The 17922-nt window shown below is 37.4% G+C and overlaps 1 protein-coding gene across 1 annotated transcript; it reads right to left on the reverse strand.

Moving 5' to 3' along the window:
• Nucleotides 1–643: 643 nt before the first annotated feature.
• Nucleotides 644–1021, reverse strand: LOC135206863 (signal transducer and activator of transcription A-like). The gene has a single exon (XM_064238347.1). It carries the CDS (start codon nt 1019–1021, stop codon nt 644–646), a length of 378 nt encoding a protein of 125 aa, XP_064094417.1.
• Nucleotides 1022–17922: the final 16901 nt, after the last annotated feature.

Consider the following 17922-nt stretch of genomic DNA (forward strand, 5'->3'; position numbering starts at 1 on the left):
GGAGGAATCCATCAAGATAGCTCTTGGACATGCATGGAAATGGAGGACCCTCCACCACCACCATCTATAATTCAGTTTTCCAATCCGGACCCGCGAAGTTTTAGATACAGGCCCACAGCAACCACGAACAAATTCATTTCTATTCTGTCCAAAAAATCACTCTTTCTTTCCATGACTTATTCAGTCGTAATACTCTGTTTTCTTTATTTATCTATCAGGGATTGCTGTCAGTGATGCTTGTTCAATTTTTTACTCATTTGTTCATTATTCTCTCCTTATTGCCCTCAGATCTCTTGTGTAAGTGTGTGCGTTCGTATGCGCTTTGTGGTGGAGGACTTAATTAGAAATTAAGGAAATAATTGCTATTCTGTTCTGTCTGTGGGTCTTTCTTCCAAATTGATTATCATTTTGGCCTCTTCTGTTATAATACCAACATATAAATAATGCAGTATGTAGAAAGTACTTTTAGATACTGCTTTCACTTCCATTGACTTCTGCTGCTAATGATTCCTCAGCTTTTGCTGCTGTTCCTGTAGCTGTTTCTGATGTTCTTGATGCTATTCCTGTAGCTGTTTCTGCTGTACTTGCTGCTGTTCCTGTAGCGTTTCTGCTGTTCCAGTAGCTGTTTCTGCTGTTCCTGTAGCTATTTCTGCGGTTTCTGCTGTTCTTGCTGCTGCTCCTGTAGCTGTTCCTGCTGTTCTTGCTGCTGTTCCTGTAGCTGTTGTGCTTTCTTGCAGCTGTTTCTGCTGTTCCTGTAGTTGTTTCTGCTGGTTTTTCTACTGTTACTGCTTTTTTTGCTACTGTTCCTGCAGCTGTTTCTGCGGCTGTTCCTGTAGCTGTTCCCGTAGCTGTTACTGTTGTTTTTGCTGCTTTTTCTGCTGATTTTGCTGCTGCTGTCGGCTCTGGCACTATTGTGATGCGATGCCCCTTGGGAGAAGAGGGCGCGAGTAAGTGAAGCGTTATTTCCCTGGCGAGATTTTATGATGCACCGTAACAAGGTTGGGAGTTTAACGAGCGCCATCCACGTATTGGCGAGAGGTTCATACACCCCCTCCCCCACGTCTCTGCATAAGTGATTGGCCCCACGAAGGGAAACTTGGCGGGGAAATGCGCCAAGTCCGCTTATTCCTTCTTTTCAACCACACGAGAGAGATGGGTTTCGTCGAGTTTCATATTTTGCCTTTTTTTTTTTTTTTGTCGGTATGGTTCTTTAAAACAAAATCAGGACCTTTCTATTATATATATTTTTTTATATAAATAAAGGTTTTTTTTTGCCACAATAAAAAAAATAAAAAAAAAACGAGGTTGTCTTCGAGTACTTTCGGTCCTATTCGGACCCTTTACTGAGGCATACTGGTGTTCTTTGTAAAACCAGTATGCCTCAGTAAAGGGTCCCGAATAGGACCGAAAGTACTCGGCCAACTCGTTTTTTTCATTTTTTTCCTTCGTGGCAAAAAAACCTTTATTCTTTATACATAGCATCACGTTTTATATACTTCGTGATCAAGTTATTCATATATATATATATATATATATATATATATATATATATATATATATATATATATATATGGATATATATATTTGGAACGTGATGAATATATAAATAAAGGCAAAAACCACGAAGGAAAGTGAAGCAATGGAGTTCTACACCGCAAGGCCTTTCGACTCTCTTCCTTTCCGATGCAAACCGATATTAAAAATGAAAGTACGTTTACCAAGACAGCTCTTATAAATGACAGATAGGGGTCATAAAGGCAAAAATATTGTACCTGGAAATCCAACACACACCATAAGCAGCATTTGTTCTTAGAACATGCAAAGAGGAAGAGGGGATATAGCGCACATATATTCAGAGACTTTGATAGGGGCACCAAAGACAAAAATTAAATGGGCATCATGAAAGCAGAGGGTATACCAGAAGACTCACTCAACTAGTGATGCTACTTTATCACATACTAGCACTAGATGAAATTATCCATGACATATATAAAGGCTAACTGAAATTATCCATGACATATATAAAGGCTAATTGAAATTATCCACGATATATATAAAGGCTAACTGAAATTATCCATGACATATATATATATATATATATATATATATATATATATATATATATATATATATATATATATATAATATAGGCTAACTGAAATTATCCATGACATATATATATATATATATATATATATATATATATATATATATATATATAAAGGCTAACTGAAATTATCCATGACATATATAAAAAAAAAAAAAGGCTAACTGAAATCATCCATGACATATTGTGACGAAAGTGCCAAGAGTCTTGTTACTACACTTACCATTGATTAATTGTTACCGCACAACAGCCAGACACCTGAACCTTCATCACAGGTACTAAACGACTGAATACTCTAAAGGCAACAGTGATCCCTTAAACAACTTACCAGTATTGCAGAAAATCAGACTAAGTTCATCAAAACAGGTGTGAGGTAATCTTGTAAGTAATTAAATTAAATAAAGGACATCACTCCATCAACAACTTTAAAAGTCTAACTATTTCCCTGATTTCAGAAGTCTAAGTACTTCCCTGGTTCTAACTCACTTCAAGTAAATTGAAGGAAAACAGCTCAATTACCACTCTATGTTTCTACCTAACATAAATATAATCATACAAATACTGGTGAAAAGAAAACACTTATAAAAATTTTAAATACAAAAATTCATTATTAAACTCAAATTTATAAGTGAAATTCACTATATCAGGGAAAATTACTGCTACTTGAAAACAAAGAGATAAATTGTATTGTCAAATGCTGTCCCCTGGACACTGGGGTATGCATGTCTACGATACCAATTGCTTTGGAGACACAAGAGGGCTTAACATAATGAAATTTCAAAACTGGAAGAAACTAGAATCATCGGTTCTCTATTACTTGTGACCTCCCTTACAAAGGTTTCTCCCCGAAATAAAGACACCACTCTGTGTCCCATTACCGTCAGCAATTGGGCAATTCTTTGTCGATTGTTGCGAGGAATAATTCAAACTCAACGTGGGCAAATGAATACATTGAATTTTATCTCCGAAAAACTACAGCGCCGTTTAATAAAAATTAAATTGAGAGAGAGAGAGAGAGAGAGAGAGAGACGGTCGTCGTTAGATTAAACCAGCCTTATGCTGGCAGGGGCTCTTGCTATTCAGCACCCAGTAAATAATGAGAGAGAGAGAGAGAGAGAGGAGAGAATGGTTTAACTCTGGATTCTAAACCGGGCGAATTTCAGCGTTTCGGGATGGGGGATGGGGGGGGGGGGGTGGGGGGGGGGGGGGGAGTAACTATAACACAAATTGGCAGGATATAACGGATATAAGTAACTATTTGACCTTTATGAGAGCAAATTTTTCTTCACGCTATGTCGATCGCACCCATTAAATAACTTCGCATCGTTTACAACGATATGTACAAAAACAATACTAGCGTTAAATCACACTCGAGTTCAGAATCGAAGAATAGATGATATTCAATACATACTATCGCAGAGAGAAGACGGACGAGAAAATGGTGCATTACCATTCTGACTGAAAATGCTTGTGACTGAAGCAATCAGGCAAAGTAACTATTGTAAGAAATCTAACAGAACTAAATAGGGGGTGAATGAGAGCATAGGATAAACAGAGAATGAATTATAGCTGGTTCACTTAAGGTAGAGATTCTTGAATGAGCCCTACGTTTACAAGACGTTCGTTTGGCGGGCGCTGATAGGCTGGTACCGTGAGGTATAGGCAACTCCCAACTAATCAGCGCCCGCCAAACAAACGTCTTGCAGGCATAGGTTCTTTCAAGAATCTACCGTAAGTGAACCAGCTATAGTAAAGGAGAAGGAAGCAGGGGATCACACTGTACGTGAATATATATATAGAAGAAATATTACGAATGATAATTAACAGAAACATAAACTGCCTTGTAATAAAATGTTAATAAGAGAGAGAGAGAGAGAGAGAGAGAGAGAGAGAGAGAGAGAGAGAGAGAGAGAGAGAAAGAAAATTCAAAATCGCCGAAACGTAAAACAGAGAGAGAGAGAGAGAGAGTTCAAAATCAACGAAAAATAAAACGAGAGAGAGAGAGACAGAGAGAGAGAGAGAATCCCTAATGATAGCGTAACTAAGGCAATTCCCTTAATAACATCGTCTCCTAAACTCCAAAGGATGCACTGGACCACGAGCACCAGTATATATATATATATATCTGTAACCAGGTTTCCAATACAATTCTCGGTAAGTCCGACTACCTAACCTACTCATTAATTACATTTGCAATTAACTTATCAGGTATTCATTCATAAGCTTAGCGTCAGTACCAGATATACAAAAATAAGTATTATTTTTTCGCCACGAATTTTCATATACGGAGGCTCACAAAATATGCATGCACATAAATACGCATTATACATACATACATATCTATCCTTAAACCCATGGTAGAAAGGTAAGTGAAACATAGACATTGAACCAGTACTTTCGTACTATATTCTACATTTTCAAGTGTACGTGTGTGGGTGTGTGTGTGTGTGTGTTCTGCATTCAAGTGATACTGTAAGGCTATTAAACACAAGAGTCTTCAAGTCAACTGATTATTCCAGGGATCTCACTTGATTCGCTTTTGATAATTATGCGGACGGTAATATAATTACAGGTGGGCGGCGGTGTATGTTACCTAGATCTGCATGTTTATGTATTGTGTGTGCGTGTGTGTGTTATCTGCTCTTCGAATATTCAATGACAGGCTCTTTTGGTCTAGAAAGGAAGAAAATACCCGGCAATCTTGGAAGCTATGAACGCTATGTCTCAGACACAGATAGCATAGCTTCGCATCCGATATGAATGCCAGCAAAAGCCACGTAAGGCCGTGGCAAGCATGACTACCACAGCGTGGCGCGCATAGCATCGCATCCAACTTAGTGTTTTCAAAACGTTAATAGACATATTATCGATTACACATTTCTCCTGAAACATGAGGCATTGAAGAATGCTTGTCGAGATTTTCTGGTCGAGTAGATAACTGGGTAATAATATTTTTAGGGAACATGTGTTAATAAAATAAGTAGATGATCTGCGTTTTAGGAATTGAGACAACAATTGTTGTTATTGCTTTAAACAGATGACTGTCGTAGAAATGAGAGTGAAATTCTTACAATTTACAACAGAGTGGTCATTCTGTTAAATAATTAGGGACTGAAAATAAATGTAGTTATTCTGTTAAATAATTAGGGAATGAAAATACACGAAGCCCTAATGTTCTGAAGCAAACTATTAGCCTTGAATGTAGAATAGAAAAGTTAACACGCTCACAATGCCACTATTGTTTTTCAAAAGTTCCGTTCAAATGAATATGACTATGTGATGTTGGTTTGCTCCTTTGAAACCTGACAATTTTAATTTACTGGAAAATCATTTGGATTTTGACACTTGTTTTCAGAGTCGACAATGCGAATAGTTTTATGGCCAGTTCTGCAGGGTTAGCAAAAAAAATGTATATATTAATTTTTCGTCATTTGTTTACATTTGTCCCCAATTGAACCACGAAATTCATTTGCGATAAAAACAGCCAATGATCATTCATCCCAAAGTTTTGATGAATTGTCACACTTTTTTTTCGGATGATTCCCCTGAAACGCTATAGTTGGAGATTTTTTTTATTAATGAATCCCCTGAAACGCTATAGTAGGCGAATTTTATTTAATGATTACCCTGAAACGCTATAGTTAGAGATTTTATTTTTTATTTTTTTTATTAATGTTTCCCCAGAAACGCTAAAGTTGGCGATTTTTTTTTTTGTGATGATTCCCCTGAAACGCTATAGTGCGATTTTTTATTTTTATTTTTATTAATGATTCCCCAGAAACGCTATAGTAGGCGATGTTTTTTCTTTTTAATGATTCCCCTGAAACGCTCTAGTTCCCGAACGAGACGATGTGAACAAAGCCGAAATCGGTATCCTACTTAATAACTACGACATGAGAGTTGACATAATCGTGGCAGTCTCAGTCCAGGAGAGAATACGAAGATTCGCCAAAGGGCAACGTCTCTCTCACTTATGCAGACAAAAAGACGTATACAGCCTGTTTTGGTCGATGAAAATAATTCCATCTCGGTTAAAGAACATCGTATTATTAATTGGTTGTTCTTAAGTTGCTTCACAAACGGAAATGTGTCTAAATATATACGTTGGTTATCTCTGATTATAATAGCAGTTTCCGGTTCGAAATACGATTTAAAAAATCATTTGGAGGCTGTATTTGTTTAGGAAATGAGATCTCAGGCTCGTCTTACACTTTTATGCCTTACAAATATTTTCCTCTCTCTCTCTCTCTCTCTCTCTCTCTCTCTCTCTCTCTCTCTCTCTCTCTCTCTCTGCTCTGGTTTTCAGAGTCCTCAATCTTCGTCATTTGATTATCCGTTCCTCAAATTCGATTTGGACATTCCCTCGACTTGGCCGCTCCAACATTCTTGCCAAAATAGAGAAGGGGGTGGGGGCGGGGGGGGGGGGGGGGGGGGGGGGGAGAAAAGGGTCCAATAATCTTGGATTTCTTACGTATTTGCAAACTATTTTTCCCCCAGGAAAAGGTCCCGAATCTCTGAGAAACATTGTTGCTTGTGGCTTCGTTCTTGTTCGCATCATGGCGGGCTTCATACTTTCTATAAAAGATTCACATCAACCGTGCATTTGATGTCTAGGCCAGTCCCTTACGACGCTCCTGATTGGCTATTGATAAGCCAGTCACTCACAGGGCTGGAAACTCTCAGTCTCTCTCGAGAGTTCACATAAACAGGATGCATGTTCCACCTCTCCTGAGGGATACTTTTGAAAGACGTATCCCTCAGGAGGTGGAACATAAATCCTACCCATATGAACTCTCGTGAGGGACTGAGAGTTTCCAGCCCTGTGATTGGCTTATCAATAGCCAATCAGGAGCGTCGCAAGGGACTGGCCTAGACATCAGATTCACGGTTGATGTGAATCTACTATAGTAGTCTTGCTTATTCGTTTTTGTTGCTCTTCAACATCGTGATAACGCATAACTGCTTGCACACAAGCACTTGCAGTAGGTTTATCATCGCTTAGCTTCGATAAGGAATAGGTGGAAAGCGCAACAGGCATGCAGACCAAGTAGCCTCATATAGACCAGGCCCTTAAACGAGTCAAGCAAATCGGCGGACGGGTCTGAACCACAAAGAAACGATGATCCTCACTGATTTCTTTTGCTTCACTAAAGACGAATTCAACATTTTCCAGAGTTAATTCATTTGGTTTTTGGAAAATTTCTGTATGCGTTCTTGCCGTCGAGTTTTAAAATTGATAGGCATATTTTTCTTATTCTTATCCCAATTGGAATATATTTGCGTGTTTTTAATTTTGCTCTGAGGCCACAGATGAGAACAGTAAGATTCTAGCTTTCATTCTTTTATCTTCTCTGTTTCGCTCGTCCTGTCACTGTAGCTATCTCCCTCCTACATTCGTGCCTCTCTCTCTCTCTCTCTCTCTCTCTCTCTTTATGGACACTTCAGTATGGCCTTGTGCCTTTTCAAGTATAAAGTGCGTATACATATTTTCCTTCGGTCCATCTGCAGATAATATTCGAAGGCTTTTATGCCCAAGTTTATGTTGAGGTTATGCAAATTCAGGTTCCGTTCACTTCTTCCAAACCAGACACCCACCACCCCCACCCCCACCCCCCAACCCCCTCTTACCTCCGGAAGAGAGATACCTTTACCTCTCCATACCCTCCTCCCCAGGTCAAGATGACTTCACACTATCTCTGCAAAGTATACCGGAAAATGCATTAGCAATTCTCTGGTAGACATTAGAGGTGCCTCAAACTGAGAGACCTGAGGCAACCAGAACGAGCTGTAAGTGACTGTAAGAGATGTAAGAGACCCTTGATAATTACAGGGATTACAGTTATGAGCTCAATAATAATCATGATAGAGAAGCATGAATGACCTTCTAAACAACAAAGGATTCTCTCTAGCACAAACACTTTAGGCGTTAAGGTGTGAGATTCTGGAAGAGATCCCCAGTATCTGGTTTCAATCCATGAAGTCCAGCTACGACATCATTTCATATCTCAGCGTGAATAATTATGCGAGAAAATATTAATGAAAGAAACACAAAAGAGACACAAAAAGAGAGTAATGTCGATACTAATAAGGTAAAAAAAAAGGACCAAGAAACACAAAATAACGCATGAAAATATGAATAATTATAAATAAAATATAAATAAAAGAAACACAAAAGAGACGTAAAAAGAAAATAATATCGATGTACTAATAACAGAAAAAAAGAACAAGAAACACAATATAACACATGCAAACACATCAGTGAGAAAACAATGATATAAATGGAGCAGAAAACACAACAATTCCCCTCAGAAGGTTAAATAATAGCAATGTGCATAAAAATTAACAAAAGACAAAGAATTCAAGAAAGATAATAAAAGCTAACGGAATTCATACACTAAGGAGTTACTCTGTAATAGAGTATTGATCACCGATTTTTAACAAAATAAAATCATTTCAGAATAAACAAAATCACTAAAAGAGAAATATTACACACAACCTGGTATCATCGTCACTAATAACTGTGAATAGCTACGTTAGGCAATACCGTCTGGCTCTTTATTAAACTCCATGTGTGTAAGCAAAGCAATATCTTGGGAATAATGAGTACCCTGCGGTTTGAACAGACGACAAGCAAACGATCTGGTCATCTGTTACTATTCACTTTTTTCCTTAAAAGTTAGTTTAATATTCTTGATAATGGTGTTCTTTAATGTTAACAATTTCGTTGTTTCATTGCTTACTATTTTGCTTTTAGGTTGAATTTAAGGCTCACTGACGTACTTGGTGTTTTTAAAAGAATGACTTATATTATTCTGCTTCATATTACTCATGGATTCTCATTAAATTGGTTGTTAAGACCTGATGGCGGGATTTGTCATTTCGGAACGTGAATAATGAAAATAGATTTATGACTGGAAATACTGACGTTGGTCTTAGCTAAATAATTTTGATCATACGCTCACGTGTGTGTGTATGTGTGTTTGTTTGTTTGTATGGTGTTTTTACGTTGCATGGAACCCCAGTGGTTATTCAGCAACGGGACCAACCAACGGCTTTACGTGACTTCCGAACCACGTCGAGAGTGAACTTCTATCACCAGAAATACACATCTCTCACATCTCAATGTCTGTAGAAAGAGCGGAAGGTGACGCCTCTTTTGTTGAAATGACGTCATAAGTTGACCTATTCCCGATCTCTTCCAGATCCTAACGCAGCTAAATGTCAGTGATAGTGAGAATCCAAATGTCAGTAATAGCGAGAATCCAAATGTCAGTGATGGTGAGAATCCAAATGTCAGTGATGGTGTGAATCCACTATACGCCATTATCATTCGAGGCCATAACAGTAATGCTCCTAAATATCAAAGGGTGGGGGGGGGGGGGGGGATTGGGGATTCTGAGTTATCTCGACAAGGGGGTGGGGGGCGGGTTAAGAAGGTATCTCTTCTGGGATGATGGGAGGGTGGGGTTTTTTTTTTTTTTTTTTTGGGGGGGGGGGTGTGTGTCAGGGAGTGAAAGGGGACGTCAATTTGCATAACCTCAACATAAACTTTGACATAAAAGCGGCGGAATGTTTGCTGCAGATGGACTGTAGGGAAATTTGTATCTACACTTTATAAATGAGAGAGAGAGAGAGAGAGAGAGAGAGAGAGAGAGAGAGAGAGAGAGAGAGAGAGAGAGAGAGAGAGAGAGACACGCAGTCACAGGACGACCGAGAGATGCAAGAAAAGTGAGAGACAGAATCATTTTGACGAAATCAGAACCCAGTTCTTGGGTTGAAGCAAAGAAGCAAAAAATGGAGAAAGTTCGTTCACTTCGATGTCTGCTTAAGTATACAATCCGGTGGTAACCCGCTCTCCTCACCTTCAACTAAAAAAAAAAAGCATTAAAATAAAATAAAATGAAATAAAATAAATAAATTTATAATCTTCCTTTAGCCTCTCTGTTATATCAGGATTTATGCAGCAAATAGATTACTACCTAAAAGAAAGAGAATGAGGGATTTTTCTTACTTTGTTAGAGTTTTACCAACACACCACAGCTGCTTTTCCTTGACAATGCGAATGCTGCAGTATTTTGACCACAAAAAAAAATACTTTAAAAGTAAAATATTCCCCAAAGCAAGTGGGATTAGACCCCAGGAAAACGTTGCTTTCATCATCCCTGATGAAAACGAGAAAAGATGAAAAAGAAATCGCTGAAGATCCATCGTGTCTTGGGGTCCAGACCCCGTCCAATATTCTTTTCCCCTTTCTGTCCCTTGTCCCGCTCGGGTCTGGTCTATATGAGACTATCTGTTGTCCCTATCCCCGCTGTCCTTTCCACAAAAAGGATAGTAAAAAAATGAGGACTGAGCAAGAAAACAAGAAAATATGAGATCTGTTATCCAAACAAGACAAAGCCATTAGGAATAAAGGGGAAGATGACTTACATCATCGGTGTTTCTCATGTAAAAGAGATTCGAGACATTTTTCAGGGGGAATGTGAAATTTGTGTTTGCACGAAAGAAATTCCAGAGAATATTGCTCTTCTTCTCCTTTCGCCATTTTGGCAAGTACGTTGGAGCTGCCAAGTCAAGCTGAATGTCCAAATCGAATCTGAGGAACGAAAAATCAAATCGGGTCTGAAGAAGCCCAGCTGAGAGAGAGAGAGAGAGAGAGGACCGGAGGAGGCCCGAAAGCAGCACTTGGCGGCTTTTTTCATTTATTTAATAGAAGGCCACTGTGGCGGCTGGGGGGGGGGTGGGGGGGGATGGGGGATGGGGGGCTGGAGTGAGGAGGATGGCCATACCATACCAGACCATACCATTTTCTTGTTCGGGTTGCCCCAGGTCCCTCCAGTGTGAGGGAGACGGAAAAAGAGAAGAACGGGGGAGAGAAAGGGGGAGACGTCTGATGGAGAGAGGGAGAGAGACAAGGTGAGGAGGAGGAGGAGGAGGAGAGGTAACAGAAAGAGAATTTGGTAGAGGTGGAAAAATACAGAATACACACAAACGAACGAATAGCGAAGGATGAAGTGGATATCAGAGGTTTGTTGGACTTTTTCCTTGAGTCCGTTGAAACGCTACGATTTGCGGCAACGTTACAGAGTTGAATCAAATCCCCTGAGAGTTTAAGTATACAGGAGTTTGTCTTTATGAGATATTTATAGAGAGAGAGAGAGAGAGGGGAGAGAGAGAGAGAGAGAGAGAGAGACGAGAGAGAGAGAGAGGAGGAGAGAGAGAGAGAGATTAGTGTTATGTTTTGAACTGTATATCAGAGCTCTGTTGAAACTAACGTGAGCCAAAGCTAGAGTTTTCCTATCTGAAGTAAAAATAAATTTGCATTCTCTCTCTCTCTCTCTCTCTCTCTCTCTCTCTCTCTCTCTCTCTCTCTTCCGTGCAATCCATTTTCGTTTATTGATCTTTCTGTTCCCCCAATTCGATTTGGACATTTTTTCGGTACCAGCTTCGGCAACTCGAACCATTTTTCACGAAAATGGAGAAGAAGAAGATAAAAGGAGTAATAATCTTAAAGTCTCTTTTAATTTGCATAAAATGTGTCCTAGTATGAGAAGACGTGGAAGGGTCTGTTAGCCTGGAAGTATCGATATCGCAATGGTCATCTTTACCTCAACTCTCTCTCTCTCTCTCTCTCTCTCTCTCTCTCTCTGAATCTGAAAAATTAATGAACATAGTAATATATAGACTCCTAATACTAAAGAGTTTGACTTAATAATAGAAAAATTGGATGATATATGTAGAAATCACAAGGACTGGACTATTCTCCTATCTGGAGACTTCAACTTTCCTTTCGTAGACTGGAAAGAACGAATACGAGATTGTGGATGTACTTATATTTATAAAAAGAGAGTAATAGTAGTGCAGAAGATAAGAGGCAATTCGAAAAGCTATTAGATCTGCTACTATTATACAACATTCAACAAATAAATCTCCTGCCAACAAGAAAGGAAAATACTTTAGACCTAGTATTTGTGAACGAGATGATTATGTTAAAGATATAATAGGTTAAACGACTATTTCAGACCATAATGTCATAGAATTAACAGTCCTTTCCAAAGCAAGTGAAAACAGAGATAAGCAAGAAATGAAAAAGTGGGGAAGGATATGGAAAATACAACTTCTACAGTAAAAATATAAAAAAAATGGTCAGAAATAAATGAAGAATTAAACAAAGATTGGGATAACATTTTCGTAAGTGATGACATAAGGGTAAATACGGAGATATTATATGAAATATTAGAGAAAATAGTGGATAAATACTACCGAAGAAGAAAAGTCAAACATCAGTCATGCATACCAAGAGACAGAAGGATCTTGTTCCAGCAAAAATCAGAAAAGTGGAAAAAAGGTCTTGCAAAAGAAAAAAATGCATGGAAAGTTATAGAACTAAAAAGTAAGATAGAAAATGCAGAACAAAAGATTATACAATCAAAAGAAAATGAAAAACGGGACTTGGAAGAAAAACCCTATTAAATATCAAGCAAAACCCCAAACTATTATACTCATATGCGAAGAAGATGAATAAAAGAAGAATAGAAATAGGCCCTCTAAGAATTGAAGGGAGATTAACGAATGAAAAAAAGGAAATTTGCAACATATTGGCAGAACGATATAAGAGAGAATTCACCCCTAGAAATAGATAATGAAGATAATGATATAGAAGTAAGGGATGAAAAAAGTGAATATTTAGCTGACATAGATATAATGAAGCTGATATTGTGCAGGCTATTAATAAAATTAAAAAATGGAGCTACTGCAGGGCCTGATGAGTGCCTGCTATTTTGTTAAAGAAAGTAGTTCATTCTATCGCAAAGCCACTTGCAATATTATTAAGACAAAGTGTAGATACAGGCAAGATTTATGATGAGCACAAATTAGCATATATACCCCTACTTTCAAAAGTGGATCAAGACTAGAGGCAAGTAATTATAGGTCTGTGGAGTCTAACATCACATATTATGAAGTGTATGGAAGGGTAATAAACGAAAAATATTATGAAACATTTAATAAAAATAATTTTTTTAACAATAAAGGACAACATGGTTTCGTACCCGGAAAAAGTACACAAACCCAACTGTTAGTCCACCGTGAGAACATTATTAAAAAATATGAAAAGCGGAAATGAAACAGATGTGCTTTATCTAGACTTTGCAAAAGCTTTTGACAAAGTAGACCATAATATAATAGCGAAGAAAATTAGAAAACACAATATCGTGGATAAGTAAGAAGATGGTTAAAAGAATTTTTACACACCAGAAAAACAGATAGTTATTGCAAACGACGAGAAATCGATGAAGCCAAGGTAATATCCGGTGTGCCACAAGGTACCGGTGTTAGCTGCAATACTGTTTGTTATTATGATTGAAGACATAGACAGTAATGTTAAGGATTCGGTAGTGAGTAGTTTCGCCGATGACTCAAGAATAAGTAGAGAAAGTTACTTGTGATGAAGATAGGAACGCGCTACAAAGAGACCTTAACAAAGTATATGATTGGGCAGAGGTAAATAGGATGGTATTTAACTCTGATAAATTTGAATCAATAAATTAGGAGACAGAGAAAGAAAGCTATATGCATAAAGGGGACCTAATAATGAGACAATCACAAATAAGGAAGCAGTTAAGACCTTGGTGTGATGATGAATAGAACTGTTATGCAATGATCAAATAGCAATTCTGTTGGCAAAATGTAAAGCAAAAATGGGAATGTTGTTACGGCACTTCAAAAACAAGAAAAGCTGAACACATGATTATGCTTTATAAAACATATGTTCGTAGTCCCACTTGAATATTGCAATATGATATGGTACACTATCAAAAGATATTGCACAAAGATAGAGAGTGAAACAAAGGTCCTTTTACAGCTAGAATAGAAGAAGTTAAAGACCTTGACTACTGGGAAAGACTACAATCCTTAAAATTATATAGTCTAGAAAAGGAGAAGAGAACGCTACATGATAATTCAGGCATGGAAGTAGATAGAAGGAATAGCAGAAAACATCATGGAACTAAAAATATCAGAAAGAGCAAGCAGAGGTAGATTAATAGTGCCCAAAACTATACCAGGAAAAATAAGGAAAGCACACCAGGACATTAATCCACTACGCACCAGCATCGATAATGCAGCGTCTATCAATGCGTTGCCAGCTCATCTGAGAAATATATCAGGAGTGAGCGTAGATGTGTTTAAGAATAAGCTCGACAAATATCTAAGGTGCATCCCAGACCATCCAAGATTGGAAGATGCAAAATATACCGGGAAGATGTACTAGCAACTCTCTTGTAGACATTAGAGGTGCCTCACACTGAGGGACCTGGGGCAACCCGAACGAACTGTAAGGTCTGTAAGGTCTGTAAGGTCTCTCTCGATATTTGTTTCTTGTTTGAAATAAGGTGTATGTTTGAGGCTATCTTTTTTGTTTTTTATTTTGCTTTACAGTGAATTAGTGAATTACAGTGAATTACTTTGCCATTGAAGTAGGTAGTCGCAAGCTGGACACAGTAGATTACACTATGGCATCGTTACTCTGGTATCCTTTTCAGGGGATTCAATGGATTTCATGACTTGCAATTTCGGTTTTGTCCGTAAGTATACTTGTTTGTTTGTAAATCTATCATTTATTAGGTCAGTATTGCCTTTTTTTATTATTTTTTTTATATCTTCAGCTTGTTCCAATGAATGTTACCTCATTTCGAATAATAATATTACTAACACATTCAGTTTAAGGGAATACTTTGATCCAAGTGATCTCGTAGCAGATATGGTGGCAATCCTTCTTGCCCACTGCTAATTGAAGAAAATCGGTAAATTCAAAAAAAACCTGTACGTATTTTCGGATGAATCCACCAAGATAAGCTCTTGGACATGCAAGGAAATGAGGACCCTCCACCACCACCATCTATAATTCAGTTTTCCAATCCGGACCAGCGAAGTTTTAGATACAGGCCCACTGCAACCACGAACAAATTCATTTCTTTTCTGTCCAAAAAATCACACTTTCCTTCCATGACTTATTCAGTCGTAATACTCTGTTTTCTTTATTTATCTATCAGGGATTGCTGTCAATGATGCTTGTTCAATTTTGTTCATTTATTTGTTATTTTCTCCTTATTGCTCTCAGCCCTCTTGTGCACGTGTGTGCTTTCGTATGTGCTTTGTGGAGGTGGACTTAATTAGAAATTAAGGAAATAATTGTTATTCTGTTCTGTCTGTGGGTCTTTCTTCCAAAGTGTATATCATTTTGGCATCCTCCGTTATAATACCAACATATTATAAATAATGCTATATGCAGAAAGTATGGTGATTAACTGCTTATAACAGTCAACTAAACACATCAGCAGCATTGCAATGAATATGCGTCCTTTTTTTTCAGACGAAATACTAGTATGCCCAGCTGACAGTTGAATATGCCCATTCAAGACTTAGACAACTTGGTCTTTGGGGCACTGCTTTCAGTTCCATTGACTTCTGCTGCTAATGATTCCTCAGCTTTTGATGCTGTTTCTGTAGCTGTTTCTGCTGTTCTTGTAGCTGCTCCTCTAGCTATTTCTGCTCTTCCTGTAGCTATGTCTGCTGTTTCTGCTGTTCCTGTAGCGGTTTCTGCTGTTCCTGTAGCTGTTCCTGTAGCGGTTTCTGCTGTTCCTGTAGCTGTTCCTGTAGCTATTTCTGCTGTTCCTGTAGCTGTTTCTGCTGTTCTTGCTGCTGTTTCTGTTGTTCCTGTAGGTGTTTCTGCTGGTTTTGGTGCTGTTCCTGCTTTTCTTGCTACTGCTCCTGTAGCTGTTCCCGTAGCTGTTTCTGTTGTTTTTGCTGCTGTTTCTGCTGATTTTGCTGCTGGTGGTGCTGTCGGCACTGGCACTATTGTGATGCGAGGCCCCTTGGGAGAAGAGGGCGCGAGTAAGTGAAGCGTTATTTCCCTGGCGAGATTTTATGATGCACCGTAACAAGGTTGGGAGTTTAACGAGCGCCATCCGCGTATTGGAGAGAGGTCCCCCCCCCCACACCCCGCATGAGTGATTGGCCCCACGAAGGGAAACTTGGCGGGGGAATGCGCCAAGTCCGCTTATTCCTTCTTTTCAACCACACGAGAGGGATGGGTTCCGTTCGAGTTTCATATTTTGCTTTTTTTTTTTTTTTTTTTTTTGTCGGTATGTTTCATTAAAACAAAAATTAGGACCTTTAAAATGTATATATTATATCTATGTATATATATATATATATATATATATATATATATATGTATAGATATATAATATATATCTATATATACATATATATATATATATATATATGTATATATATATATCATATTATGGAACGTGATGAATATATAAATAAAGGCAAAAAACCACGAAGGAAAGTGAGCAATGGAGTACCACCGCAAGGTCTTTTCGACTCTTGTCCTTTCCTAAGCAGACTGATATTAAATATGATAGTAAGTTTACCAAGAAAGCTCGTATAAATGACAGATAGGGGTCATAAAGGCAAAATATGTACCTGGAATCCAACACATACCATAAGTAGCCTGTTATTATGACCCATGCAAAGAGGAAAGAGATTATAGCGCATATACCAGAGACGTTTGGTAGGGAACCGAGACAAAAATGAAATGGGCATCATGAAAGCAGAGGGTATACCAGAAAGACTCACTCAACTAGTGATGCTACTTTATCACATACTAGCAGTAGATGAAATTATCCATGACATATATAAAGGCTAACTGAAATTTATCCATGACAGTATATATATATAATAAATATATATATATATATATATATATATATATATATATATATATATATATATTATATATTATATAAAGACTAACTGAAATTATCCATGACATATATAAAGGCTAACTGAAATCATCCATGACATATTGTGACGAAGTGCCAAGAGTCTGGTTACTACACTTACCATTGATTAATTGTTACCGCACAACAGCCAGACACCTGAACCTTCATTACAGGTACTAAACGACTGAATACTCTTAAGGCAACAGCGATCCATTAAACAACTTACCAGTGTTGCAGAAAATCAGACTAAGTTCATCAAAACAGGTGTGAGGTAATCTTGTAAATAATTAAATTAAATAAAGGGTATCTCTCCATCAACAACGTTAAAACTCTAAGTATTTCCCTGATTTCAGAAGTCTAAGTACTTCCCTGGTTCTAACTCACTTCAAGTAAATTGAAGGAAAACAGCTCAATTACCACACTATATTTCTACCTAACATAAATATAATCATACAAATACTGGTGAAAAGAAAACACTTATAAAAATTTTAAATACAAAAATTCATTATTAAACTCTAAATTATAAGTGAAATTCACGATATCAGGGAAAATTACTGTTACTTGAAAACAAAGTAGTTCAATTAATTCTTGAATTAATTAAGTAAAGTTAAATCAAAATTAATTTATCACAAAATTCAAGAAAATTAAGTCAATGAAAATTCCAAAGTGATAGGCAATAATTAAAATTTGGAAATTAATTCACAAGTGCTAAACAACAATGGAACTTGAAAAGAATTCTAAATAAATACAAATTAATTCACAAGTGTTAAATTCAATTAAATGTGCAACGATTAAGTAATGAAAATAACTAAGTTAATTAAATTGTGAATGCAAATGAAAACACAGAAAAATGTGGAAAATACCAAAATTGTAGAAAGTATTAATCACACAGAATATAAAATAAAACACACTTCAATAAAAAAAATGGATAAATGCCAAAGAAATCACTTCAAAATTAATGAAATAAACACAAAACACAAAAATTTGCAATGTGTAAAAATTGAAATTGTTCTTCAAACCACT

Source organism: Macrobrachium nipponense, chromosome 31 (genome assembly GCF_015104395.2).
Source record: "Macrobrachium nipponense isolate FS-2020 chromosome 31, ASM1510439v2, whole genome shotgun sequence".
NCBI classification, from domain to species: Eukaryota; Metazoa; Arthropoda; class Malacostraca; order Decapoda; family Palaemonidae; genus Macrobrachium; species Macrobrachium nipponense.

Bases quoted from the DNA above. Each gene is read 5' to 3' on its own strand.
- LOC135206863 (XM_064238347.1), bottom strand. From the start codon at position 1,021: ATGGCGCTCGTTAAACTCCCAACCTTGTTACGGTGCATCATAAAATCT.